Source organism: Pseudonaja textilis, chromosome 6, assembly GCF_049901715.1.
Source record: "Pseudonaja textilis isolate UNSWEBS1 chromosome 6, rPseTex1.2, whole genome shotgun sequence".
Lineage (NCBI taxonomy): Eukaryota > Metazoa > Chordata > Lepidosauria > Squamata > Elapidae > Pseudonaja > Pseudonaja textilis.
Window position 1 is genome coordinate 14,788,615 of NC_141995.1, and position 27,619 is coordinate 14,816,233.

General features: G+C 40.2%; 1 protein-coding gene across 7 annotated transcripts in view; it reads left to right on the plus strand.

Annotated features, from left to right (window-relative positions):
- Positions 1 to 27,619, plus strand: part of PDLIM5 (PDZ and LIM domain 5) — a 139,850-nt gene that overhangs the window by 17,131 nt on the left and 95,100 nt on the right. For all 7 annotated transcript variants that reach the window (XM_087935911.1, XM_087935910.1, XM_087935912.1 and 4 more), the window contains exon 3: positions 26,615 to 26,766. In XM_087935911.1, coding sequence (XP_087792037.1) covers positions 26,615 to 26,766 — 152 coding nt within the window. The remainder of the gene's footprint in view (positions 1 to 26,614; positions 26,767 to 27,619) is intronic.

The window sequence follows — 27,619 nt, forward strand, 5'->3', positions numbered from 1 at the left end:
ACCCTACCCTCTTTGGGGACGAGGAGGATCTCGAATTGGGGTCTATCGTAGACAGTGAACTCCTCTTGGGAGCAGGCCCCCAGAAGGGGACATGTCGGAGGACAGGGCCTCTCTCCAGGCCAGCCCGCGTTTCTGGGGCTGTTTAAACCACATCTATTTAGGTCCCTCCTGTTCAAGGCCAGGAATACCTCGGGCCTGAACCCTCCCCCCACCCAACCCAGCGGCATCGGGGTTCCTTCCGACTCTATTTTCTCCCAGCCTGTGGTGGAAACCGAAGTGATTCCTGTCCCACCCATATTCTCTGACATGGTCTCAAGGCAGCTAGCCTCCTCGGGGCCTCCTTCCTCCCAACGCCCAGGACAAGCGGTTTTTCAATCTTGAACCGCAGTTCTCTATCTTGCTCGATCCCCCCTGTGGACGAGCCCGTAGTAGTTCTGGCCTCCCGCTGAACTCCCAGCGAGTCACTCGAAGCTCTCCAGCCCGAGGACAAACGAGCTGAACTGGCCCTGCGCCGCGCTCATCTCTCTGACGCCTGGGCGGTCAGGGCCTCCACGGCCGCGTCTTTTTCACCAGAACCTCCATCAAGTGGCTCCAGCAGCTCAAGCAGCACGCACCGCAGCTAATCTCAGAGCGCACCAGGATATTGCCAAGATCCTGGCAGCGGCCGAGTTCTCTGCAGACGCCACCTTCCAGGCTGCAAAATTCTCCACCAGGGCCATCTCGTCCCAGGTCACTGCCCGTCGCCTTCTCTGGCTCCGCCACTGGCAGGCGGACGTAAAAAACAAGGCTAAGCTAGCATCAGCCCCCATCTCTGGGGGAAGCTATTTGGACCGGTTCTCGACCCATTCCTGGCCGAGACCCGCAACAAGCGCAAATATCTCCCTTCTCTTGCTAGGAGGTCTGATTTCAGAGGTTCCTCTCCCTCTTCTCGCCAAGGTTCTTCCCGCTCTTCCTCCTTCTCCAGGTACTACCAATCCTCTCCCTACAGGCCTCCCGACCGATCGGAACCAGACAGGTCCGGAGGCACCTCGCCCAGGAAGCCCTCCCGGGATCCGGAGAGGTTCGCTCCGTCGTTCCCGATAATGCAGTCGCCCCCAGGTGGCTGCCCCCCAAAAAAGAAAGAAAGAAACAAGTATAAAAACGAGGAGAAGGAGAGCGAGAAAGCCAATCCTCCTCAGGCTTCTCGCCTAGTCTGGCTCCACTCTGACACTTAACTCCTGCAAAATCTCTTTCTCTTCAGCCTTGCCCAAACCGTGGGGAAGCCTAATCCTCATATCTGCCTTACCTCTCCATACCAAGACTCCTGGTAGACCATACGGCTCCCGGACGCAGGCTCATAGTCTTGAGCACCCTTGTCCTCCTCACCTTGCCCCAGGGCATCTGGCCGGCAACACATTTATCCCCACCCCATGTTAGCTGGGGTTCCTCTCTGGGCCCCGGCCCACAGCGTCATAATCCAGATACACGGACCCCTTGCCCTGGTCCTCACTACTACCCTTAGTTCCTCTGGGGCGGTCCTCGGTCAGTTGGCTCTTGAGCAGGGCCGACCCCGCCTCGCTCTGGGCGGAACCAAACTTGGTCCCCACTAGCACAGGTCACAGTTTGGGAACTCCTCACGTCTCCCCTCCATCACTCTGACCTGGAGTTCTCTCAGGGGGTTCCCAACAGGGTCATCCCATAACACCCTAGGGCGTCCCATCGCCACCCTCACAACGGTGACCCTCCGGTTATTGAGGGCGCCTCCCCTCACTCTGGCTAGGTCTTCTCAGGGGAACTTCCATCCCCGCCTCTGCCCGGGCTCCTCGTGCGGGTCCCTAACAAGGTTTTGGCCGCTCTACCTAGTCTCCTTGCCCCACGGTCTCAGTAAGCATCCGTGGCGTCCCGGCAGGGCTACCTTTAGACAGCCCGTCTCCTTCATCAGGCCCTCTCGTTGAGGCATTCCAACCTCCGAGGGGTTCTCCTGTTGGGCGTGTCCTCCAGCGGGTCATCAGGGTTCCAGGAGAGGTCCCATTCCAGACGGGAGCCCACCCGCAGGACTAGCCAAGCTTTGGTATGTCCCAACCTGGACACTCGAGACAGCTCTATGGAAAAGGGCGTTGGTTCTTACCTGATACGCTTCTTTTCGTAGAGCTGTTGAGAGTGTCCAGCCCCACCCGTAGGCCGTCTGGTGGGAAACCCTGCTGTTCGACCGAGCAAACTAATATTTTTTCCTGAGTAAGATGAGAGACAGGACCTTCCTTCTCGTCTTCGCAAAACTGGGGCGCGCCTGGAGGACCACGTGATGGTGAGGGCGTTCCTCAATCTCAAGCTCAGCCTGTGAGAGCCGAGACTGGAGCTCCTCCCAACCTGGACACTCTCAACAGCTCTACGAAAAGAAGCGTATCAGGTAAGAACCAACGCCCTTCTAGGAAGAATCTGCCTATCCTGTATGATTTAGCAGAGAAGAAAGGGATCAGGAGGACTAATGTCCTTTAGAAAAGTAGTAGATGTCTTTCTTTTCAAAGACATTTAAGCAGTTTTCTTTTAAGCAGTTTTATGAGTTGACATACACAGTGAAATAGAGAGTTTGTTTCTCTGCAGACTATGATGAGGTTGTTGGAAGAAATGTCCATCTGGGTTCAGTTCCAAGTGGGGAGAAAGAGACTGGAAACATGAAGGCTGGTTGGAAAGATGGTTTATTGGTGAACACATGGGTTTGAAGTCCTGGGTAGCTGACCACATGGAGTGGAGAGTGAGTGTTATTTATACCCTTTCTTGGGCTTTGAACTTGAGCTTCTTGTTCCTGTGGCAAGGGCATGTATTCTATTGGTTGCTGTAGTCAGACTCCCATGTGGAGTTATGTTTGTCTGAATCAAGTTTGGTGGAACCTTGGGCTTATGTAATGTAGTTCCTATTGTGGCTGAATGGCTTTGATAATCTCATCTTCCTGGAGCTGAAGGCCTTTTGTCTTGTAGATAGGCTGGCCCAGTCTTTTGTTTTATAGATAAGCTGACACGAAAATATCTGCCGGGGGCATGGAGCTGGGGCTGACTTTCTGTCTCCAAGAGCATGTTTCTCAATTTCTCATCCAGGAAAATATAATATTCTGCCTTTTTAATATTTCCTAAAACATTTCATTCTTCTAGGAGAGAGGTGGGTCTAACTTTCTACAAGTTATTGTCTCGTGATGAAATAGGCAGAGGTTTTTTTTTAAATGTCCTGAATAAGGTTGCTACATTAATGGGCATACTGATCTACACTGGAACATTGTGTCCTCAATTCCAGGAGTATCTGCTTGTGATATGAATCATCTTTCTGTACAAAGTGATAGAATCTAAATTCCAAAGTCTACGTTGAAATGCCATAATCGGTAGTATTGTATAGGGAATCTGGGCATGTTTCTGCCTGTGCCTGTTTTTTAGTAATAAAAATCTGTTTTCTTGTTTATCTAACAAAAGAAGAATTTGGGGAAGAATTCTGGGAATTCCTTTGAAAAATTTTTTTTGGGAAGGCAGTTGCATTAATCAAAAGCAATTCTGCCTTCACATACAACTTTCTTATCTGCAAAAATGAACTGATTGTAATAGAGTAATCTATTGGAAGGGGGATCAGAATTGTATGCAGTGCACTCCAGAACACTTGTGGGTGTTTCAATTCCATGTAATACGTGAATCTGATGATAAAACTCAACATACCTGTGCAAATTTGTCTATATATGCGGTATCTGTTGAAGAGCTTGTGAACTTTGGGAATGTAGAATTTAATTATGTAGCCAAGCTGAAACTTAATCTGTAAGGCAGTGTGTAAAAATGAGATGCCAGCATGTTAGGGCTCAAAATAACTTTTGCACTCCCTCTCGAGTCTGTTTTATAAATTATTGGTGGAAGTAGAACCTATGGCTTGGAATGGGTGGTTAGAAAACTATCTGTTTTAATATATAGGACAGCTGTTCCATAGGTCTGTCTGTCCTGCCCTACCTAAGAGGTACTACAGACAAAATTAGTAAGATACTGCACAGACATCACATCAAGACTGCCTTCAAAACAGACAGAAAAATAGCAGCCATCCTTAGAAACCCCAAAGATAAAATTGACCTGGAAAACCAAGGCATATACGAAGTCCCCTGTGCATCATGCCCGGCCACATACATTGGACAGACCAATAGAAGAATAAGTACCCACCTGGATGAACACAAAAATGCAGTCAAAAAGCTGGAACACACTTCCTCACTAGTCCAACACATGGAAGCCACAGGTCATAGCATCAACTTCAATGGCACCCAAACCCTAGCCACTATAGAAAACCCCAGCCACAGAATAATCAGAGAAGCCATAGAGATTGAAAAAAGACCAGAAAGCATGAATAGAAGAGATGATTCCACCAGACTGTCAATCATTTGGAAGCCTGCACTCACAAACAAAAAAATCTCCACACCACAAGCCGGGCAAACACCTGGACACAGACAGATCCCCCCTGATACCTCCAGCTCAAACACACCCCAACCAGGCACCCAGATGAAACCTAGCTTCCTAACTAATGATAGCCGTCCATTTACCCGGAGCCAAGCTGCACTAAACGCCTCCAATAAAGCAACACAATGTTGCCAGCCAATCAAGAGACAAAAAGAGCCAAAAAACAGACAGGAGATATTAGAAACGCCAATCAAGCAGAACACAGCAAACTCCAAGACCAATAAACACAGACCGAGACTCCCAACCAATCAGGGTGAAGAAAAAACCATTCTGGCACAGCAATAGGCTGCCCCAAATTTAAATCTGAAACCACTATAAAAGCCTGACTCACAGATGAACACTATACAGAAGCCTGATGATGGCAGATGAGATTCTGCTGAAACGTCGCTACAACTTTAAAAGCACAACTACAATGACATGGGAAAATACCCAAACAAAGTTGAATGCCATACATGTAAGTACCTGCTTAGCTGTTTGGCGTGGCAGAGCGGATTGTTGTGCTAAACAGCTGAGAGGTGCAGTAGCTTAGTTTTTACTGTTTTAATGTGTGCACAAAGTGCGTGTTTGGTGCACGCGCATATGTGAGGCAAGCCACTTCTGAAAAACTACAGGAAGTTGTTCAGGCAGTCTTTGAGAATCAGATATGATACAGTAAGTACAGTATATTATAGGGATGTCAAACTCGATTTCATTGATCAGGGATGTGGTTGACCTTGGCCAGGCAGGCGTGGCCGACTGGCTGGGCGTTGCCAACTGGATGGGCATGGCCAACTTGATGCCACTCATTGGGCATGGTTGGCTGGCTGGGCGTGACCAACTTGATGCCACTCTCTAAACTACTGGCATGTTTCCTCTTCGCATTGGGTAGACTGAGCCAGCCCCTTACATTTTCCAGTACAGCCCCATGATATATCACATATTGGAACTTGCATCAATTTTAAGGTTTAATACATGTTTAATATAAACTTCCCTTAACCAAAATCCTCTAATATTATGAATAGTACAAATCTGAAAGCAATGTATTAATGTTTTGATTACTGTAGTATTCTGGGTTCCTACCATCCCATGAGATAGAACTAAGTGCCAATGATAGAGGTTCCCAACATTTTCTGCAATTTTGGAGTAAGGGAGGAAACTCTTAATTTTATCACAATCACCCCTAAAAATCGACTGTCCAAAGGTTTTGTATGCAAATTTGCTTTAGCTGCTAGGAAACCTTTCCAAGTGCAGAGATTACACTAATATAAATCCTCAAATTGCTGGGTGTGACACTTGAAGGAGTAATAGAGAGCAAATGCTTTTTTGCCTTCCTTCAATCATGCAAACACCCTTTCAAGTTAGAATTCAGGGTAAGAAGGAAATAGGCTTATCTGGATAATCAAGGGTGATCCTTGGAATTCATGATGGGACCCAAGTGCTGCGAATGATTGTAGTTTCCTGTGTTTACACCCTTAGGAGGGGGGAAATGTGCTTCTGCCATGGTCTTGGTATGAAGAGCAAACTCTTTTCAGCCCCAAATCCATTCCAGCTGTGTCTCTCAATAGGTACATTACAAGGCACAAGTTACATTAGGAAAGTTGCTAGGTTTCCATTAACTTATATTTTAAAAGCTGGTCCTTCTGCATGTCTCTGGCATTTATTTTTCTTGTCCCAAATATCAGGACTGATGGTAAGCCACTTTTGAAACTGATGGTTTAAAAGCAGTGATGTGGCATAGCTGTCTGCGGTTGAAAACACCAGATTCCCACTTGGTCTACTAATCCCCTTGTGTGTGCGGAAGGAGCTAATTGTGATATTTATGTCCATGACCAGTCATCTATAATTGCAAGTTCAGCTTCTCTGGATCTCCTGAGGTTATCCTTTGCTTGCTTCAATCTTGCATGCTCTGTATAGTAATTGGACTTACATTTTGGGACTTTCAAAAGTTTGAAGATCAGTTGCAAGCATCATTTAGTATTTAATGTTCTCCAGGGGATTTCTTATTGGACTTCCTCCACCTGTTACAAGTAGAATACTATATAAATCTGTGTGCCGTATTGTAAATTAAACACCACAATTAAGAGGATTATAATTAATAATTTTTTATTATTCAGAGTCAGAATAGACAGATTATCTATCCCTAAGTTAGTAAGCGGCTTCACAATTCTAAACCAGGGGTGTCAAACTCGTGGCCCGCAGCCAGATGCATCACATGCTGGTCACGCCAACCTCCAGTTTAGCAAAAGGAGAAAAGTCGTGATATGTCACATGACAACAATGTGACATTGTGAGTTTGACACGTCTGTTCTAAAGTATTATATTTTCCATTGTCAGTGAAGGCTGATGATTATTCTCATCATTGTCCATATTGGTTTTGCATCCTTCCCAAACTTTTCTCCAATCAGTATGAATTTACCTATGCTGTTTGGGATGATTGTTTTCTTTAATGGCAGGTTTATGGATCGCAGTGGATTTTATTCAGAGATATAAAGCTGTTTCTATCCTTTTTGTTCTAATGTCTTAACATCCTGTTCCTTTGTTCTAGCTTTATTACCATTTTGAAACCTCCCACTTCTCTTTCACTTTTAAGCTTTTCCGGTACTCACAGCTATGTAATTTCTTATTGTCAATTCTGTTGCATTTAAATGCACAGTTTTGCTCAGTTTTGCAAGACGGGATTGTTGGACCTTTAAAAACTTGTTCTGAAGTGAATTTACAACTGCCACTCCTTAAGTGTTTTGAACTAACATCTCTATAACTCTTGAAGCTAATTAATACAGGAATGTCGCGTTGAGCGACCGGTCTGTTGTTTCGCCTTTCTGGTTGATTGCTGAATTCCTCTCAGAAAATAACCCTCTCCAGGGTGAGATTTAAAGTAGCCCTCTCAAGGGCGAGACAGTGGGACCCTCGCAAGGGTGAGGCTAGGCAAGACTCACAAAAGAGTGATTGCCAAGCAAGCACAAGAAATAAAACACACAAAACACAAGAAATCTTCAAAATGAGGCAGCACTTTGAGCCTGGGGGAGATGGGATTCCCTGGCTGCCATGGAACAGATGGAAAAATCCAGGCTTCTCTCCTCCTCCTCCTCCTTTCTTCCCCTTTTTCCTTCTTCTCTCTCTCCCAGGCTTTTTGCTGTCCTCTTTTATTGTGCTAATTCAAGGGAGGGGGTCAGAGAGGAAATTTACAGAAAGGTAAAGAGATGCAATGTTAATCTTTTTAGACCAGTTTACGTGACATGAGCCACATCCTCTATAGCTGCTATAGACAGGCATATCTTATTTGAATACACATTATTGTCTCGGGTTATTCTTTTATTTAACTTCCTTCTTGTCAGTGCTTTCCTGCTGAGCTGAATACGTGCTTTCCAGCAAGATTTCTTCTTGTGGAAAAATACAAGACAGAACCAAGGTAAAATAGTCACAATTCCTCCTTTCTTTTATTTTTTTTTTGTGCTCATGACTCTAGATAGAGTTCTTTCTCCTCCAGAGTAGTCTCACAAGGTGGCAACAAGCCCTTCGGTTTGTTGATGCCTTGCAGAACCAGCTCATACGAGGAGAAGTCTTCATCCCCCGAGTCGTGGCTGGACCTAGTTAAGAAATTTTCTTTGGGAGAAAAGAAGTTATTAATGTTTATTTCCTCCTCTGACTCTTGGTCAGAGTACCATTCCAACAGCGGTTTTTTGACCAGATCTTTTGATTCAATGCTGGATGTAAGAAAGCTAACTGTTTTTTGAGTATTGTTAATTTCATTGTCAAGTGTTTTCAAACGATCCTTCAATAATTTTAGTAAACGTCCTATTACACATGGACCAATAGTACATGCAAGAAGCAATAACACAAGAGGACCTATTAAGGCTGATAAGAGTGTTGTTAACCAGGGAGAAAAATTAAACATGCTTTGATACCATGACTGTCCTTGTTGTAATGGATTCACCTGAATATTGGGTTTTTGTAGAAAGTTTGATTTCAAATTGTGATTGGGACCAATATCATAATTAGACATAGATATAGAAAGACGAATTGTAAAAATATTCCCTTCATCTCCTAGACCATCCCACTGACGTCCTCCCCAAGTAAACCCAACCATCCATTGTTTTTTTGTAAGTGTCTTTCCTTTTGCAGTAAATGTGATTCTGAGTGGATTTAGTCTCTGTCCACAACAAGGCATTGAAGAGCAGGGAAGATGTTCTTGAGCACGGGTAATATGAATATAGTCATTTTTGGTAGGTGCTTCCCACCAGATATGACCTGTGGATACACAACTCCAATTTTTACAATATCTGTCAACTACCCCACCGCAGGCAGCACGAGAAGCACCAGTACTGTGAGCAGGACAAAAATATAGTCTAAAGTTGTGAGCAGGTGCTGGAGAACAGGAGCCTTGCTTGTCCCATTTATCAGCTTGTAGTTCTTTATCTGCAAATTTTTCTACTCCTGTCCCCATTTCAGCAAAATCCATGAAAAGCTGAGGAAACCATGGCCATCTAGTATAATTAGTGGTGGTGTTTAAAATATTTCCTTGAAAATCAAGGATAGTCCAGGTATATTTTTGAGGTTGATGTTCATTTGTAGAAGGTTGTATGCTTCGAGGAATGCGATGATAGCCAAATCTTGGAACAGCACGAGATGCAGACCGCTTAGAGATGGAGTTGTCAGCGATGAAGACAGGATACCCAAGATGGCGAGCTCGAATGGGAGCTGTAGTCTTACGATGAGTGTCATCAGGGATGAGGTGGCATCTTCGCACGACAGGTGTTTTGTAGTGAACAGGAACCCAGGAAGATGAATGATGCAATATGCATTTGGTGACATCACAGGGTGGAAAGCAGCAACGAAGATGCCATTGCAGTTTGTCTCCAGGAAAAGTTGTCTCAGAATTAGCTTGAGATGGCAATGTAGGAAAAGCAGAGGATAGTGGAGGAGATGCCAGTGAAGGAGTGGAAAGTAATAGAACAGTGTGATTAAAGTATGTGTGATTGTGAAAAATCCTAAGCAAGAATAAGATCCTATAGTAGATAGAGTAACATGTATAGTTAAAAATATTAAACAAGGAGAATAGTAATAGTGAACAGTAATGTCAGAAGTAGGCGAAAGAAAGCTACCATTGTGTTGGAAAACATAATTACATGTAGAAAGGAGATTATCTTTAAAAATAAAGGTAACAGTGTCAGCAAGAAAAGTAAAAATAGCATCAGGAGATGTCCTGAATTGAGAAAAGACAGGAAATATTGATATCAGAAGAAAAATTAGAGTTAGAGTCAGGTTTGCCATGGTAAGGTCTGACACAGCGAGCAGGAACCCAAAGCACTCGATCAGGAAGTTGGACAGCAGCGTAACCTTTTCCCCAGGTGATGAGCTGTGCAGGACCTTTCCATGCAGGATCTGGAAGCTGTCTGAAATAAACAAGAGGACGGGAAGAGGGAACTACTGGCTTGGTGAAGTGGCGAGAAGCCGCTGTGGAAGAAGGAGAGCCAGTAAGATTAAGAAAGTTAAGAGAATAGAGAGTAATGTTCAAGATGTTTTGTAACGCCGGGAGGTTCGGGGCCTAAGCCTTTTTCCCTATTTGCCGATCAAGGGCATTTTTCAGAGTTTGGTTTGCCCTTTCCACAATAGCCTGACCTTGGCTATTGAAAGGTATGCCAAATTTATGTGTGATGGCCCACTTATGGCAAAACTCAGCAAAGGGAGAACTGACATAAGCAGGACCATTATCTGTTTTGAGAATTTTTGGACATCCCAACGTTACGAATGACCGAATACAGTGATTAATAACATTTTTAGTAGCCTCTCCTCTTTGTAATGTTGCCATAATAAACCCTGAATATGTATCAACTGATACATGAATGTATTTCCAGGGAGCAAAGGGAAGATAATGAGTTACATCCATTTGCCATGTATCACAGGCTTGAGTACCCCTAGGATTAACACCTTCAGGGATACCTTTGGCCTGCAAGCTACATGTTGGACATTGTTGAATTATTGCTGTGGCTTCTTGATACGTAATCCCAAATTGTTGTACCAAGGCCTTCTTATTTTGATGGAAATAGTCATGACTCTCCCCAGCTGAAAGCTGTTGTGGAAGAGGAGAGGAGGCCATAATTTTACAAGCCTCATCTGCCATATGATTGCCTTCTGCCAGGAATCCAGGCAGTTGCTGATGACTTCTTATATGAGCTACAAATAAAGGTTTCCCTCGCTTTTTCAGCAGTGTCTGAAGCTGTAAAAAAAGTGTCATGAGAGAAGGAGGGGTAACAGGAGAAATATATGCATCGAAAATATGAGCAACCATCTGAGTAACATACATGCTATCAGATATTACATTTAAAGATTCCTGTGGAAAAAGAGACAAGGCCAAAGAAAAGCAGCTAACTCAGCTTGTTGTGCTGAGTTCTGTGGGGCAGTTAAACGTTTGTTCCATTGAGCATTTTCACACCATGCACATGCTCCAATATTTTTTGAACCGTCAGTAAAGACAGTTAAGCCTTCCTTCAATGGCTGTTGGACAAAAGGTGATTGTAAAACAAAAGGAACTGTCTTCAACACCTGCAGTCTTGAATCAGATGGAAGGTGGCATGACACTTGGCCACACCAATCTTCCAATGCATCCTGCAGTGTTGTGGAAGTCTGAAAAAGAGGTTCCCATTGACTAACCTTAAAAGGAATATACAATGTAAAAATATCCATTCCCATCAGGGCTTTGGTTCTCTTGCGCCCTTTTTGTATAAGAAAAGCCATTTGTGCTGCTTTAGTAAAAATAGAGGTTTTTGGAGTATGTGGTAAGTGTAACCATTCCAAGAAATGAAGATTTTTTGCATTAGATACTTGAACAATTATTGCAGTCAGTAGTTGATGAGTGGAAATAATAGCAAGAGAAGGTGGTGTGTCTGCAAGTGCACGGTTTACCCATTGAGTTGCTAGGGCTGTGTTTACTTGCTTTAAAGCTTCTAGATGCTGAGCTGAGAGATAGACCTTATCTGCAGGATTTTTAATCCTACTAGTGCTTGAAAAAGCGGTGATAGCATCTGTGTGGTTAGAGCAAGATATGGTCTAGCCCAGTTAATAATTCCCAAGTACTGCTGTAATTGAACCAATGTGGTTGGCTGTGGAAGTGTGAGTGAAGGAATATGTGGAGATGCTGAGGAAGCTAAAACCTTGTGACCTAAATATTGCATTGGGTAGTGAGACTGGATTTTTCAGGTGCTATATGTAACCCTGCTTTTGCTAATGTGGTCAAGAGGATCGGAAAAGTTTTTTGTACCGTCCCCTTTGGCCCATCAGCTGCAATTAAGATATCATCCATGTAATGATATACAAGAAAATTAGGAAATTGAGATCTGTAAGGATGCAGAGCCTCATTGACAAAATATTGACACATAGTTGGTGAATTAAGCATACCTTGTAGAAGAACTTTCCATTGATACCTAGATGTGGGTTTAGAGTTATTGAGTTCTGGCACTGTAAATGCAAAGATGATTCTATCCTTTTGTGCCAGAGGTATAGAAAAGAAACAGTCCTTTAAATCTATTGAAAAGCAACGATCTCCTATTGCAGCCAATGCAAGATTATTAAGAGCAGAAGAATCATATAAGTAAGGAGCTGCAACCACACCCTCTATTGTAAGAGAAGAATTGGGAATAAGCAAGACAGGTGTGGAAGGAGGAAGAGGTTTGAAAAGCGTTGCAGTTAAAGGAAGAGTAAAAACAGCACCAGGATCATCATACACAAGATCCTCTAACAATACCACAGGAAACGTTGTGGCAGTTAGTTCAGCCTTTGTGGCGGGGCTAGCTGAAGACCCCTCAATTAGTATTCAGATTGCCACACAACATATTGTGCTGGAGTCATAAGCATAGAAAAAGCATTTTCCAATCATACAATAACATAACTGTATTAGCTGTAACCAAAGAATCAAGTATTCCCCTAGTAAAAGGAGAATGCAATCCATAAGTTGTAACTGCATCTTTTATATTTTTCAAAACTTTGAACTCAATGTTACTATGAACATTGCCTCCTCCCCCAGGGATGATAGTCATAGGATAAGCAGAAGGTTCTTCTGTTTCTAAAGATAGAGGTGATGACAAAAGATTGGTTATGATTCCTCCCATAGGATTCATAACAGGAGAATCAGAAAGAGAAGGAAGAGCAGGAGGAGGGGGAAGAAATATCTGAATAAGGAGGTGGTAAGGAAGAGTTTGATTCCAAATGAGCTGCAAGAGGCTTAGAAGTTTTTGAATTAGAAGAGTGGGAGTCAGAAGAAACAGGAGAAAAGGAATTTTCAGGAAGACTAGAAGGAGGATATATAATTGTAATAGCAGCCATTATTGCTTTCCAAGAAATAAGTATATCCATGGGAGCTCTGGGAACTTTATGTAAATATTTTCCTAATTTTTCCCAGTCAGAATGGTTAAGAGTTCCAGCAGATGGATAGGCTGGACAGCGTGCCTCAATATAAATTATAAATTTATTTAAAGATTTCTTAGAAATAGGGTACACAGTGGTACCATTGGTTTTTTGAAAGGAATTAGCTTTCTTCACTAGATTATAAAGTTCGTCCCTATGCCCTGACGAAACTTGAGAAATCGAGGAGCCCATTCTTACCTTTTTTGTCGACGTAGCCTATTCCAGGCGAATAAGAATGAGATGAAGAAGATGCACTTCTAGACAAAAGTCACACCTTGGAACCTGAAAGGCGAAGGGATCCCAGATGATTAGAGATCCCGGACGAGCCCCCAGCTGTCGCGTTGAGCGACCGGTCTGTTGTTTCGCCTTTCTGGTTGATTGCTGAATTCCTCTCAGAAAATAACCCTCTCCAGGGTGAGATTTAAAGTAGCCCTCTCAAGGGCGAGACAGTGGGACCCTCGCAAGGGTGAGGCTAGGCAAGACTCACAAAAGAGTGATTGCCAAGCAAGCACAAGAAATAAAACACACAAAACACAAGAAATCTTCAAAATGAGGCAGCACTTTGAGCCTGGGGAGATGGGATTCCCTGGCTGCCATGGAACAGATGGAAAAATCCAGGCTTCTCTCCTCCTCCTCCTCCTTTCTTCCCCTTTTTCCTTCTTCTCTCTCTCCCAGGCTTTTGCTGTCCTCTTTATTGTGTTAATTCAAGGGAGGGGGTGAAAGAGGAAATTTACAGAAAGGTAAAGAAATGCAATGTTAATCTTTTTAGACCAGTTTACGTGACATGAGCCACATCCTCTATAGCTGCTATAGACAGGCATATCTTATTTGAATACACATTATTGTCTCGGGTTATTCTTTTATTTAACTTCCTTCTTGTCAGTGCTTTCCTGCTGAGCTGAATACGTGCTTTCCAGCAAGATTTCTTCTTGTGGAAAAATACAAGACAGAACCAAGGTAAAATAGTCACACAGGAAGCTTATATTGTCAACAAGAAATTGAAATTAAGATGCATTTGTGTACGCATAAAACATGGCGAGAGATGTGAATGCCAGAAACAGCTCCAGGACACATTAGTCATTTGCATGTCAACTGAATGCAAACTTCTAAGCTTCTGTGTTTTATCACAACATGTCCTGTTCTTTGTCTCTTTGAACTTTCCTTTCAACTAATCTTGTTTTTCCAAGTCAACTTTCCCAACTTGTAAAAACCAGTAGTTTTTAATTAAAAGAGTTAAAACCATTTTCTCTACAATTTGCCAATTCTGTAATAGGTATTTGAAAGGTCAAATTTTGCATTAGCGTAGTTTCACATGCCAGTTTGTATCATTAGATGTAATTTTTTAAAAAAACATGCATAATGTAGACGAAAAGTCTCTTTCAAGTTAATCTCAGGTCTCGGTAACTTCATGGATCAATCCATGTACAGCTAGTCCTTGACTTACAATGGTTCATTTAATGACCACTTAGCATTATATACCGCTTCACAATGCTGTTTTACAGCCTCTCCAAGCAGTTTACAGAGTCAGCATATTGTCCCCAACAATCTGGGTCCTCATTTTACTGACCTTGGAAGGATAGAAGGCTGACACAACCTTGACCCTTCCGAACTGTTGGCAGTCAGCAGAATTAGCCTGCAGTACTGCATTCTAACCACTGCGCCACCGCAGCTCTAAATCACAGCGCTGGTGATCTCTTATGACCACCTTTTGCCACCTTCTGGCAAGCAAAGTCAATGGGGAAGTCAGAGATTCACTTAACAGTCGTGTTACTAATTTAAGAACCACTGTGTTTCACTTAACAAATCTGGCAAGGAAGATCATGGAATGGGAAAAAACTCGCTTAGCAAATTTCTCACCTAGCAACATAAATTTTGGGCTCAGTTGTACTTTAAGCCGAGAACTACCTGTAGTTTTCTTCCCACTCTTCTTCCAGGAAGCTTTTTTCTTCTAATTTCCCAAGTGCTAGCTTGCCAGCCCAGTATTCCCTTAAGGAATCTCACTCAAGTACTGACCAGGCCTGACCTTGCTTAACCTCGGAGAACACACAAGGTTGGTCAGCATTGGCTTAAAATGGAATTGCATATTTCATTTCACTTTATTGTGGACATCCTGCTGCCTGAACCAGGCCTCAATGTTAAGTCCAAAAGCCCTTACAGGTAATCATCGACTTATAACAGTTCATATAGTGACCGTTCAAAGTTACAATGGCATGAAAAAAGTGACTTATGACTGTTTTTCACAGTTACAATCTTTGCAACATCCCTATGTTCATGGGGTCAAAATTCAGATAACAGATAATAGATAATCAGAGTTGGAAGGGAACTTGTAGGTCATCTAGTCCAACCCCCACCCAAGCAGGAGACCCTACACCATTTCTGACAAATTGCAGTCCAATCTTTTCTTGAAAATCTCAAGTGATGATGCTCCCACAACTTCTGAGGGCAAGCTATTCCATTGGTTGATTGTTCTCATTGTCAGAAAGTTTCTCCTTATTTCCAGGTTAAATATCTCCTTGTTCAGTTTCCATCCATTATTCTTTGTCTTGCCTTCAAGTGCTTTAGAAAATAGCTTGACCCCCTCCTCTCTGTGGCAGCCCCTCAAATATTGGAAGACTGCTATCATGTTTCCCCTGGTCCTTCTCTTCACTAGCCATGCCCAGTTCCTGTAGCTGTTCTTCATGTTTTAGTCTTCAGTCCCCTAATCATCCTGGTTGCTCTTCTCTGTACTTTTTCTAGAATCTCAACATCTTTTTTATAATGTGGTGAACAAAACAATGCAGTACTCTAGGTGTAGTCTTACTAAGGCTTTATAGAGTGATATTAGTACTTCCCTTGATCTTGGTTGTATCCCTCTGTTAATACAATTTAGGATTGCATTAGCTTTTTTGGCTGCTGCTGCACATTGCTGGCTCATATTTAGCTGGTTGTCCACTAAGACTCCAAGATCCCTCTCACAGTTACTGCTATTGAGCCTGGTTTCACCCAGTCTATATGTGGACTTTTGGTTTTTCTTGCCTAAATATAGATGCTTGACAACTGATTCACATTTATGATGGTTGCAGGATCATGGAGTCATTTGTGATCACCTTTTGCGACCTTCTGACCAGGAAAATCAATGAAGAAAACAGATTCACTTAACAATCATGTTACTAATTTAGCAGCAGCAATGATTCACTTTAACAAATCTGATGAGAAAGGGTGTAAAATGGGGAAAAACTCATTTAACAAATTTCTTATTTAATAACATAACCTTTGGGCTCAATTGTCATAAGTTGAGGACTACCTGTGTTCAGAGAAGCAGAGTGTGTTACAACAGAAACTGTACTTATTGCGTTTAAAGCAGATTTAGCATATTTTATGAACCTCAATGCTGAGAGTCTTTTCGAAATCTGGGATGATGCCAGGAAAAGGGTCTTCATGTTTATAGTCTTCTTTTAAACGGTATTGAAGATGAAAATGGAATGTTTCCAAAATTGAAATATTACCTTGAAATCTGCCTTATTAAATTAAGTGGGACTGACATCATAGGATGAGGAATAGCTTATTTCTTTGATCTTATAAAAAACAGAATTAAATCTGAATTGCGTTGTTTCCAGAAATGGGAACATGAATAAGATGTCATTGGGATTGAAATGGTATATAGGATTGGATTATAACATTAACAGTATTAGAGTTAATGCTTCTTATTACTTCCTTGCTTAATTTTTCTTATTTTAAAGTAAAAGACTAAAACTTTTTTTTTATTAATTTGGTAAATTGATTGTATAATGGTAAAGTGATAGGTCAATAATGGTAAAGTGACAAGCCAATTCCTGCTGGAAGATGGTGGCTGCATAAATTTGGTTAATAATTTTTTTTTCCGCACGATATAAAATAACAATGAGATCATTCCAATACCCATAACTATAACTTGGTTTTTCATCCTCATATGGTTTTTCCTTATTTGGTCTTTTTTTGTTCTTGGCACAACAGACACAACAGTCTTGTCAAAACCTGAATATATTGTCTGTCATTGCTTTATTATAGTTAGCTATTATATTGTTTGAAATATTTTTTTCTTTTTCCTTGTTGCTCAGCATTAAAAATTCCTTATGTTGACAGCTGATTTGAACTGTTGATGTGTTTTGGGGTTTTCCAATAAAAATGCTATTTTTTTCTCATTTTATTGTAAGCTTTGTGTGTGTGTATATACACATACATACATACATACACACACACACACACACACGGAACATATTGCATACTTAGAACATATTGCATACCAAGTATGGACATATAAGAGAGTTGTGTATTACAAACCCTTTTCTTAACATGGCAAAATGGTATTTATAACATTGGTATAGCCATGTATCTTACAACCAACTCTGAATGGCCCTTAATCAAAAGTTAAAACAGCATAAACACCATATTAAAATTATAAAAACTAAACCCATTAGAAACAAAAACCTGCCTCCCAAGTCAAACTTCTGATGTGCAATTGAACCCAAAATTTCCATTGTTAAAAAGGTAGTTAAGTGAATTGCATCTGATGTTTTTCATCTTTGCTGCCACAGTTGTTAAGCGGATCAGTGCAGTTGTTAAGTGGACCTTGCAGTTGTTAAACAAATTTGACTTTCCTTGCGGGAAGCGGGCTGAGAAGAATGCAAATGGCGATCATGTTACCCCAGGACAGTGGAACTGTCATAAATACAGGACATTGCCAAGTGCCCAAATTTTGATCAGGTGACTTACGTTGATGCTGCAATGGTCATAAGTGTGAAATCTGGACAGAAGTCACTTTTTTTAATGCCGTGGTAATTTAGAATGATTACTAAGCAAAAGTTTTTTAAGTTTGACTATCTCTATAACCCCATGCCCTCCAAATTAAATAAAAATTGCATAGTACCTTTGGTTGAAAACCAGTATGATAGTAACTGATTAAGCTACTCGCTGACACTAAAAGACCTAATGTCTTGTCTCTTCTAAATTGGGCTTTGAGCCAGTCACTCTCTCTTGATAGAGTAGTTGTTAATGGGAAAAAGTTGGAAGACAGAGTGCTGTCTAAAAACTAAATAAATCTAAAAAAATAAATAAATCTGCCTGAATAAATTTGAAATGAACGTTCCAAATCAAACAGCTACTTTCAAGCAACATGCAGAGCTGTTTACTGTGATCTTATTCTAGCCTCACATCCTTCTTTGCACCTGCCATTGCACCAGCCATTGTTTTTGGACAATATAGTAAATATTAACATCTGGAATTTGATTATTATTGTTATTATTCTGCTTAATAGTGGCTACACTGGATAATGGAAGGCTGCCAGTAATCTATTTATAGTCTTTAAGATCTCTTTGCCTAGCTGAATATTGTCACTAGAATATTTATTTTTGGCTTGCCAGATAATGATATATGCTAGAACCACTTACACAGGGCAGTTTATAGCCACGTTTAAATAAAATATCAGTTAAAAAGTGAATTAAAGCAGAAGTTGAATTTAAGTTTTATTTTTAAAAAAAGAAGTTAAACCACCTTATCTATCACACATGGAGTGCTTCAGATTAAGTTTGGTTAATTTCAATCATAATTTGAGAGAGAATAAGAATATGCTGGCTTTGTGCTCTGACGAGCACCAAAGACATCTTAAAAGAAAAAAAAGAAATCCAGAGTACAAAGTGTTAAAAAATACAACATAAATTATAACACATCTGTAAATATTTAACAAAGTTCATGAAAGGTATGTTTTATAGAGTTCCTAAATACTGAGAATTGGGGGCCAGATGCAATTCACAAAGAATGTTTTCCATTGTCTGAGAGCAATTCAGGAAAAGAAGAAAGAGAGCCTTTGATAGTTGGGACATCTTTAAAGGGAACTTTTCCAGTGGGTCTGAACACCTGGATGGATTTTATAAAGTGACCCTCTCTGATCAAGCAATGAAGGCACCAGGGTAGAAGCCATGCATAGGATTTTAGCTTTTAAAAGTTAGCATGTACTAGCTTGTCTAATATACCACCCATTTTTAAGTAAATACTTCATATTGTAACCCCATTTTCTCCTCTGCAGTCTTGGGTCGCATGTCACGTCTTCACAATAATTTTGTCAGCTTCTTTCAGTAGAAATTTCAAAGGCTCATTAGAAAAACAAATTTGACAGTATGTTTCCTAGGAGAAGTCTATCTTTCAAGTTTTTTGAAAGTTGCTGATAGTGTCCTTGCTAGCCACACTAAAGATGTTAAGATTCTAGAAAGAGTGCAGAGAAGAGTAACCAGGGTGATTAGGGGACTAGAGGCTCAAACATACGATGAATGGTTGCAGGAACTGGGCTTGGCTGGTCTAATAAAGAGAAGGACCAGGGGAGACATGATAGCAGTGTTCCAATATTTGAGAGGCTGCCACAGAGAGGAAGGGATCAAGATATTTTCTAAAGCTCCTGTAGGCCAGACAAGGAATAATGGATGGAAACTGAACAAAGGAGAGATTTAACCTGGAAATAAGGAGAAACTTTCTGACAGTGAAAACAACCAACCAATGGAACAGCTTGCCCTCGGAAGTTGTGGGGTGCCATCACTTGAGACTTTCAAGAAGAGATTGGACTGCCACCTGTCAGAAATGGTGTAGTCAGGGTCTCCCTCTTGGGCAGGGGGTTGGACTAGATGACCTACAAGGTCCCTCCCATACCTGTTAATCTGTTGTTATTGAATGTACACAAGTTGCTTCAAAATGCAAGCTATTTGCCAAGAGGAAGTTGGATTTTTTAGCTGTAGGAACATAATTCTTGGAATAATGATCTACATTTTGAAGCACATGGGTGCAGATAGAAAATTCTTGAATGGTTCTCCATGTCTAGGAACAATAAATAAAAGATATAGAACAGTAATATATATAGAAATTAGATTAGCTTAGACCGGAGTTTAAATTTGAATTGGACAGCCTGAGTTCCCCTAGCTTTTTGAGTTGTTTGTATGATCACATTTGCAAAAACTAAAAAATAGATTTTTGGCATTTTTGACGGGAAATGGATAATTTAGAGTGTAATTCCTGAAGCAGATATATTGTACTTAAACAAGTCCAAATTCTACCCCCATCTGTCTCCACATGTGGCTGGCGCTCTCCTCTGTCTTGACCATAAAGATTTGCCTCATGAAAGGCAGAATATCAGTCTGCTACGTCTGGCATTTCCTGAAGAATATATAGGATCTCTATATAGTTTGCCATGAATGAAGTAAAATAAAATAAAAATAAATCTATAAATGAAATGAATGAAGTTACCTCTGTCCTCTGTCCATATTATAAATTTGTAGACTACACAGAATACACAAAAATAGATAAAGGTTTTTCTTCTTCTTTGTGTATTAAATGACATGGCACAACTCTGCTTTTACAAAGAAAACCACTAATGTGCCTCCCAGATAAATGTTACTTGAAGCTTGGCAAGAAGAATGAAGAGTATTTTGGAATCCATATTATTGCAGACTGACATACTATGGCAGGGTATGTGTCTAATGACATTTACAGTAGTAGCAAATGTCATGTACATTTGGGCTTTGGGCTCAGGCAGTCTTGCTCAGCAGTAAATATACTGCAGTGATGCAGTATCTCAGCTATGAAATATCCAAACCGGCAATATCCTATGTCTCCCGGCAATATCCTATGTCTCCTGTCCATCTGGGAAGCCAAATGCTTTCTCAGCTGATTTGTTCATTAGTGACTCATTAAGAATCTTTGAGGTGTGAAAAATAGTGCCTTACCACAAATCGAGAAGCTTGAATGCCAATAAGACTTGAATTGTAGTTTTGATTAGCTAATACTCTGCCAAAAAAACCCAACAACATTGTAGAACTTCAAATGTTCACAGACATTAGAGTTGCCTCATTCAAAAAGATAATAAATGTCAGCAAGTTGCTTGGAAAAAAACAAGGGGATTCAAGAGGCTTGCTTGTTTTAATTAGATGATCAAGTAAATTAATGGCAAAGGAATAGCTTAAGGAACAGTACTTCAACGTTTATGCACACAGGTCTTATATAACCGTCTGTAGTATAAAAGTGCACTTTTCTCTTACACTTGAAAGTAAAATAAAAATGTCGTAAGAAATGTGAATTCCCAGCAAACTCGGCATTTATTAGCTATGTTAAATATTTGGAATTCACATTTCTTGCATTTTTAATTCGTTTCTAAGTCCAGGAGATTTGTATTTTAAGAAAGAATGAATAATTTCAGAACTGTTTGACTGCAAGCATGCAATGTTATAGACAAAATGAATGGATTTAACACTTGATACAGAAAATAAGCACTTGTTTGGTCTTTCTTATCAACAATGATTAAGATTGAGGTGTTGTGTGGCCAATACTTCTTATTTGAATCCTAAAGCATTTTAGCTTCTTGATTTTCTATTACTTTATCTATTTTGTGGTCCTAGCAGTTCTTGATTGCAGTATTTCTTATAGGTATTCCAATGCTCCAATCTTGTTTTACGATGCCATTGTTTGTAGTCAGTCTGTGAGATGTTCTTGCCATAGCCAACTAAGTGGTTCACTGTTTCTTTAGCTTTGCTGATGGCATTTGCTGTCTGTTGCTGTCTTCTAATTCTGGCCTTGAATGCACTTGTTCTTAAGGCTTGGTCTTGTGTAGCCGGAATTATCTTCTCTGTCACTTTACTATAAGATTACCCAAAGTAGAATTCTGTTTTTATTCTTAATGATATTACGTTAGCATTAACTTGCAGCTGGGGTTCTTATATGGTTTGACCCTTTTCCTGGTCTTGAGTAGTGTCATTAACTTTTCTTCCTCGCCACCAAGGAATTATTTTACACAAATGCATTGGCAGTCCCAAACTGCAGCTTTGACTCGCAAGCACATGGTTACTAATTGTTCCATTATCTTCAAGTGTGCCCAAAATATCCTCCTAGGGATAATTGTCCCCAGTTTATGGGCCACTGGCTTACAAGGAAAGAGCTGAAATTGAATCTAGTGATTTGACTAGCTGTCCCTTTCTTATCAGGTTAGGAGAGGATACATGAGAAATAGATAGCGGGGTCTTTATAAATAGCATTTGGCTGAGTATGCATTATCTTCCACAAACTATTCCAAATCAGACATTGACCACTACCTTGCCAAAAAGCAGCATGTGTTCACTAAAAGGAACAAACACCGATAGCAGTAGATCGGAATATGTTGTGTGGTAGACACAATCACGTGAACGAGTTACTTTAAGTATCCCAGTTTTCAAATGGTCTAAAGCCAATGTACTTCAAATGCATAGAATCCATGATATTCATTTTAGACAGAAGGGGAAAATAACAGTACCTCTTTCAATAAGCAAAGTCCCAGCAGAAAATGAAGGACAGCTATCTGCTCCTTGATTAAATGTAATAAACCAAAGATACATAAATGTAATGGACCCAAGACAATGGAATGTCACAAAAATTGTCTTGCATATCTCAGCATATCCAGCAGTAGAAATAATTATCAAATGAGTAGGGCAACCTTTGGTAGAGGTTTTCAGGAACAGTTGGGTTGATGTTTTGACGTCCTGAATTAAATAATGGGAATGCCTAATTTTCCTATTGTTGGCATCTCTTTGTTAGTTGGATAATTTTGAACTGGATAAATTGGTTGTGTGATTTCAGGTTCACCTTCCTTATGAGAAAACAGTTATAAGCCCTCCATGGCATGGAAAACCTGGATGTGCAGAAGGATTTTCTCCCCTTTATAAACCTTAGGATTAAGTGTCATCCCATTAAGATTAATTGGAAAATGATTTAAAACAAAAAGTATACTTAACTCTATGTAGTAATTAACCCATGGACTTCATTACCACAGTATATAGTGATGGCTGATAACCTAAATGGCTTGGAAGGAAACAAGTCTGTACGAGCAAGTCTGATCAGATCTGAAGATTCGTTGTTTGTTCCATTTGAGGGACATTTGTTTCTAAATATTAGTTTTAGGAGACTAGCTGCCTCTGCTTATAAACACCCCAAAAATATCTATGAAGCCATTCTGAGAAACAGTGTTGGAACACAATTTCCAGTTCAGAAAATTTATTGCTCAAGGCTATGCACAAAGTAAAGGTAAAGGTTCCCCTTGCACATAACGTGCTAGTTGTTTCTGACTCTAGGGGGCGATGCTCATCTCTGTTTCAAAGCCGAAGAGCCAGTCCGAAGACATCTCCATGGTCATGTGGCCAGCATGACTAAACGCCAAAGGCGCATGGAATGCTGTTAGCCTACCACCAAAGTGGTCCCTATTTTTCTACTTGCATTTTTACATGCTTTCGAACTGCTAGGTTGGCAGAAGTTGGGAGAAGTAACGGGAGTTCACCCCGTTATGTGGCACGTGAACTGCCGACGTTTTGATCAACAAGCTCAGTGTCTTAGCCACTGAGCCACCGCAAGAGTCTGGTCAATTATTGGAAGGCAATAAATTGGCACTAGATAAGAGTTAATAGAATTCAAGTGGGGATAGACTTGGTGCATTTGTGGTCACATAATGATTCTAGGCTGAGTCCTCTCTGTCTGCTCTTCTCCTTGTCTGTTTTATGTATTAATGGTAGGAAACCAGATCAGTTTTTTTATATACTGTATATAGCACTAGCATTAACACTTAGACTTATATACCACTTCACATTGCTTTACAGCCCTCTCTAAGCAGTTTACAGAGTCAGCATATTGTCCTCAACAATCTGGGTTCTCATTTTACCTATCTTGGAAGGATGGAAGGCTGAGTCAACCTTGAGCCTAGTGAGATTTGAACTGCCAAATTGCAGCCAGCCGGCAGTCAGCAGAAGTAGCCTGCAATACTGCACTCTAACCACTGCACCACCGCTGTTCATATATTAGAAAGTATTCGGGAATGTGATGGAAACTGATTTAAATCAGCTTGGCAACACATCTTTTCTAATTATAGTTTGGTTTGTATTCAGAATATGGACCAAATCTGAACATCCTTTGTTGGGGTAAGTTAGTGGATTTGTTAATGCCAAAATTTGGACCATTTAGGCATTTTATTAGCATACATTTGGATGTGCTAACATTGTAGGTAAATAAAAAATATTTAAGTGTGACTAGACATATGTGACATTCCTGTGGCCCATATCCTGTGTAATTCAGGGTTAGTTTGCAGTCTGAAACTTTCCTGTGGCCTCATAAATTGGAGCCCAGAAATGCAGAAAGAAGAACTTTTAAGAAAAATAAACCTAATTTATGATCATGAGTAAAGTACAAATATGTTGGCAAAATTAAAGACCTGGAATCCAACATGAATCATTATTACATGAACGGTGGCTAAAAGAACAGATAAAATTGTTGAGCAATTGAATGTCTTTTTTCAAAATAAAGATAAAATAGTTTTATTTCAATAGGATATAGTAATTACATTCTCACCAATGTTCTGTATCTCATTATGGCACTATAATGTTTTTAAGTAAACAAAAGTCCATGAACCGTACTTGAAATTAGATAGGATAGGAGCCCATGCATGATATAGTAGGAAGTAATCCCACATTGGCAATCTGCATGGAAAGGATAATCTGTTTTTTCAATTTTTCCTTTCATTTAAAGTTTTTGTATGGTGATACCATTCATGAACTTGTACTGTTTCATTTCTTAGCCAAAGAGTCTGCAGATGTGAATAGTTTGGTTAGAATCTTTCATAATATCCATATTGCATGGAAGGCTGGTTTCTAACTTTTATTATATATTATTATGTTACATTGGCGATCATTAACTTTATTCTCTTTCCTTGTGTTAGAATGCTTTACTCAAATCCTAAAATTAATTCAGTTTGCCCAGTGTACACTGGATTGGAGCTAGCAAATTAACTCCTGTAAATAAATAATATATATACTTTTTGTGTTGTCCGAAATTGCAAGTTCTAAAGTAGTGGGAAAATACCATCTTTCTCATTCTATCTGGTTTGAATGAAACAAAATTGAAATAACTTTGTATTTTTAAATTGTACATATATAAGACATGAGAAGATCAACTCAAGTTCAAAGGGAAAAAAAGATTTGAAAGGGGACATTTAATTTTGATTTATTGTCAAAGAGGTTTAGTTTTATACTTAGGGTTTTGATACCAACTAAATGAACTGTTATGTGAAATAACAATTTCATCTGGCTTAGATCCTAAGATAAGTAAACTTAAAGGAATTTACAAAGGAATGTTTGCATTCCCTCAGCTGTTCTTATTCTATCTAGCAATCTTTCTTTGGAAAGTTACCTTTTGGAAGAAATATTGTGTCCGTAAATACCTTTAGTAGAGGAGAAGATACATGTCCAAAATCAGATGTGAAGTTTTATAATAAATTGGCTGAAGAAAATTTACAATAAGGATGTTTCTGCACTCTTCCTTTCCCCAATACTCCAATCTGGTTCTCTTCAAACTTTTGATCAGTTCAAGGAACTCCATGGAGAAAGAATACAAGATGCAATAATTATTTTCTGTGAGTTGATTCACATCTTAATAACCAATTTCTACATGCAGGTTGAAAACATTTGGATTTCTTGGACCTTTTCTTAAAGAACTGAGTTGTCTAATTCAGGCGTCCCCAATCCCGGCCCTGGCATGCCAGAAACCCAGGACATGCAAATAAAGAAATCCCCATCCGCAGGATGCAGGTGGCTTGCGAAACCACGCCTCCTCCAGTCTGTGGAAAAGCCTCTCTCCATGGAACCAGTCCCTGGTGCCCGAAAGGTTGGGGGCCACTGGTCTAATTGGGGTTTTTCTTGAACCCAGTGCAAAATAACCAAGAACTTGTAGTCTTCAGTTTCTGCTTACTTAGTTGACATGCAAGTCCTGCAATGATAAGTTTTTATCAAATCCTGTGATAATTATATGATTGCTATGATCAATTTACACTTTATTGTATTTTATGATATATTTTGTACATCAACTATAATGAATAAATAAGAGCATTGCTTGTCTCTGGAAATCTACTGTGATCCTGATAGCAGAGGATTGACTTTTCTTCGGATATACATGAAGTTTCTGGTACCCACAGAAACAGACTTACACAACCTAGATGGGTGTTCTACGATAGCCTTCGAGGCGTGAGGGGTGGGGGTCGCTTCAGGAGGTGGGACCGCGTGGTCCCGCCGTTTGCCGCGAGGAAGCTGTTCTCCACAGGAGTGCTCGAGAGCAGGGCCGTGGTGCGCGGGAAGCGCGGTGGGTGCCCGGTGGGGGTGGCCGCCCGAGCATAGGAGCGGGCCGGGAGGCCAAGGGTGGAAACTGGGATGGGGCAAGGAGTTATATGTTTGTTAATGCATTTCCAATTTGACCATTATTGGTAACCCAGCCTCCTAGTTCAGCTTATTATTCTAAGACAGGGATTGTTTTCTAAATGTCTTCTATAAATTTGCATTTGAATCTTTAGGTCCTTGTGTTTGGTTTTCATTAAAAAATTATGCCAAGATCATGACACCTTAAAATGTATGGAAATGCATGAGTGATAGACAAACTGTGGCTTATTTATAATACATAGTTGATTAGTCTAACATTGTAAATTAAGTAAACCAAGCTATTCCATGTGTTATGAACCACTGGGCTGGTTTCACTAAACAACCTTAGCTAGAAATGAATAGATTAGGTTTTGGTTTAGTATAACATCTGAACCTGGTTGATTTCATGTACTGTTCACTCCATCCTAAGAGGATCTTATGCCTTTCCCACAGAGTCGTTTCATTATAAGAATACAGTATTCTTTTCAAAGTTTATATCACTTTGAAATGTTTGTCATTCTTCTTCTTGGCTCTCATGACTCTGTTCTTAAAATGTGAATGAAAATGAATAATGCTTATATTACTTTGCAGTTGAACGAGGGAGGCAAAGCAGCTAATGCAAATGTCGGAATAGGTGATGTGGTCCTTAGCATTGATGGGATAAGTGCAGAAAGTATGACTCACCTGGAAGCACAAAATAAAATCAAGACCTGCTCGGGAAATCTGGTTATGAATCTGCAAAGGTAATTATCGTGATTGTTGGTATTACCATGACTATTATTGAATAACATCACCTTAGAAGAAAAAAAACATGCATTCTTCTTTCCCGGAATGCTTATGCTTTTTCTCTAACCTTGATTGTACCCTTTGTTTGTAATAATGAGAGCTTTGTATGGCATCATCAATTTATTATTTAAAAAAGAATCAAACAGCTGTATGATGCAAAATTGCAAGGACCTATGTTATACCACTTGCATCTATTTCCCAATCCTGATAGAGAACTAAAATGTCATCTAACTTAGCTTTATTTATAACAACTCTTTAAATTACATATCCATTGTTTCTTCTTTAAGTTCCTAAGAAAAATATTTTTAACATATTACAAAAAATAAGATTGGTAAACATAGACCCTCTTTAAAATATTCGGCTTCTAAGTCTCTGTGTGACAACTATGAGAAAACCTTCAGATGTACTCTTATTAGTTTCCTTTAAAATTTAATAGTCTTAACACTTCTCTGTATTTTTAGCCAATGATTTGGTTCTGTTTATTAAGGGTTAGTGGTAGAATGCATTCTTTAAGTACAGAATTTAAATCAATATTCTAAACAGAAGAACAATGTTTGATACCGTATGAGACTCTATCCTTGTGATTTGAAAAATAGTATGAACTTATGCAGTGAATTGAATTGTACATCCCAGTGACATATAAGCTATCATTAGGAGTTCTTATTCCAAGAAGTTTTCTCTCCATTCCGCTGGCCATAAAGGATCATATAAAATAAAGCACTTTCAAGGAGGAAATAGATCTACTGCAATATTCTTCCAAGAAAACCAAATGGACATACATAAGGAGGACAATGTCAACATCAAAGTCTC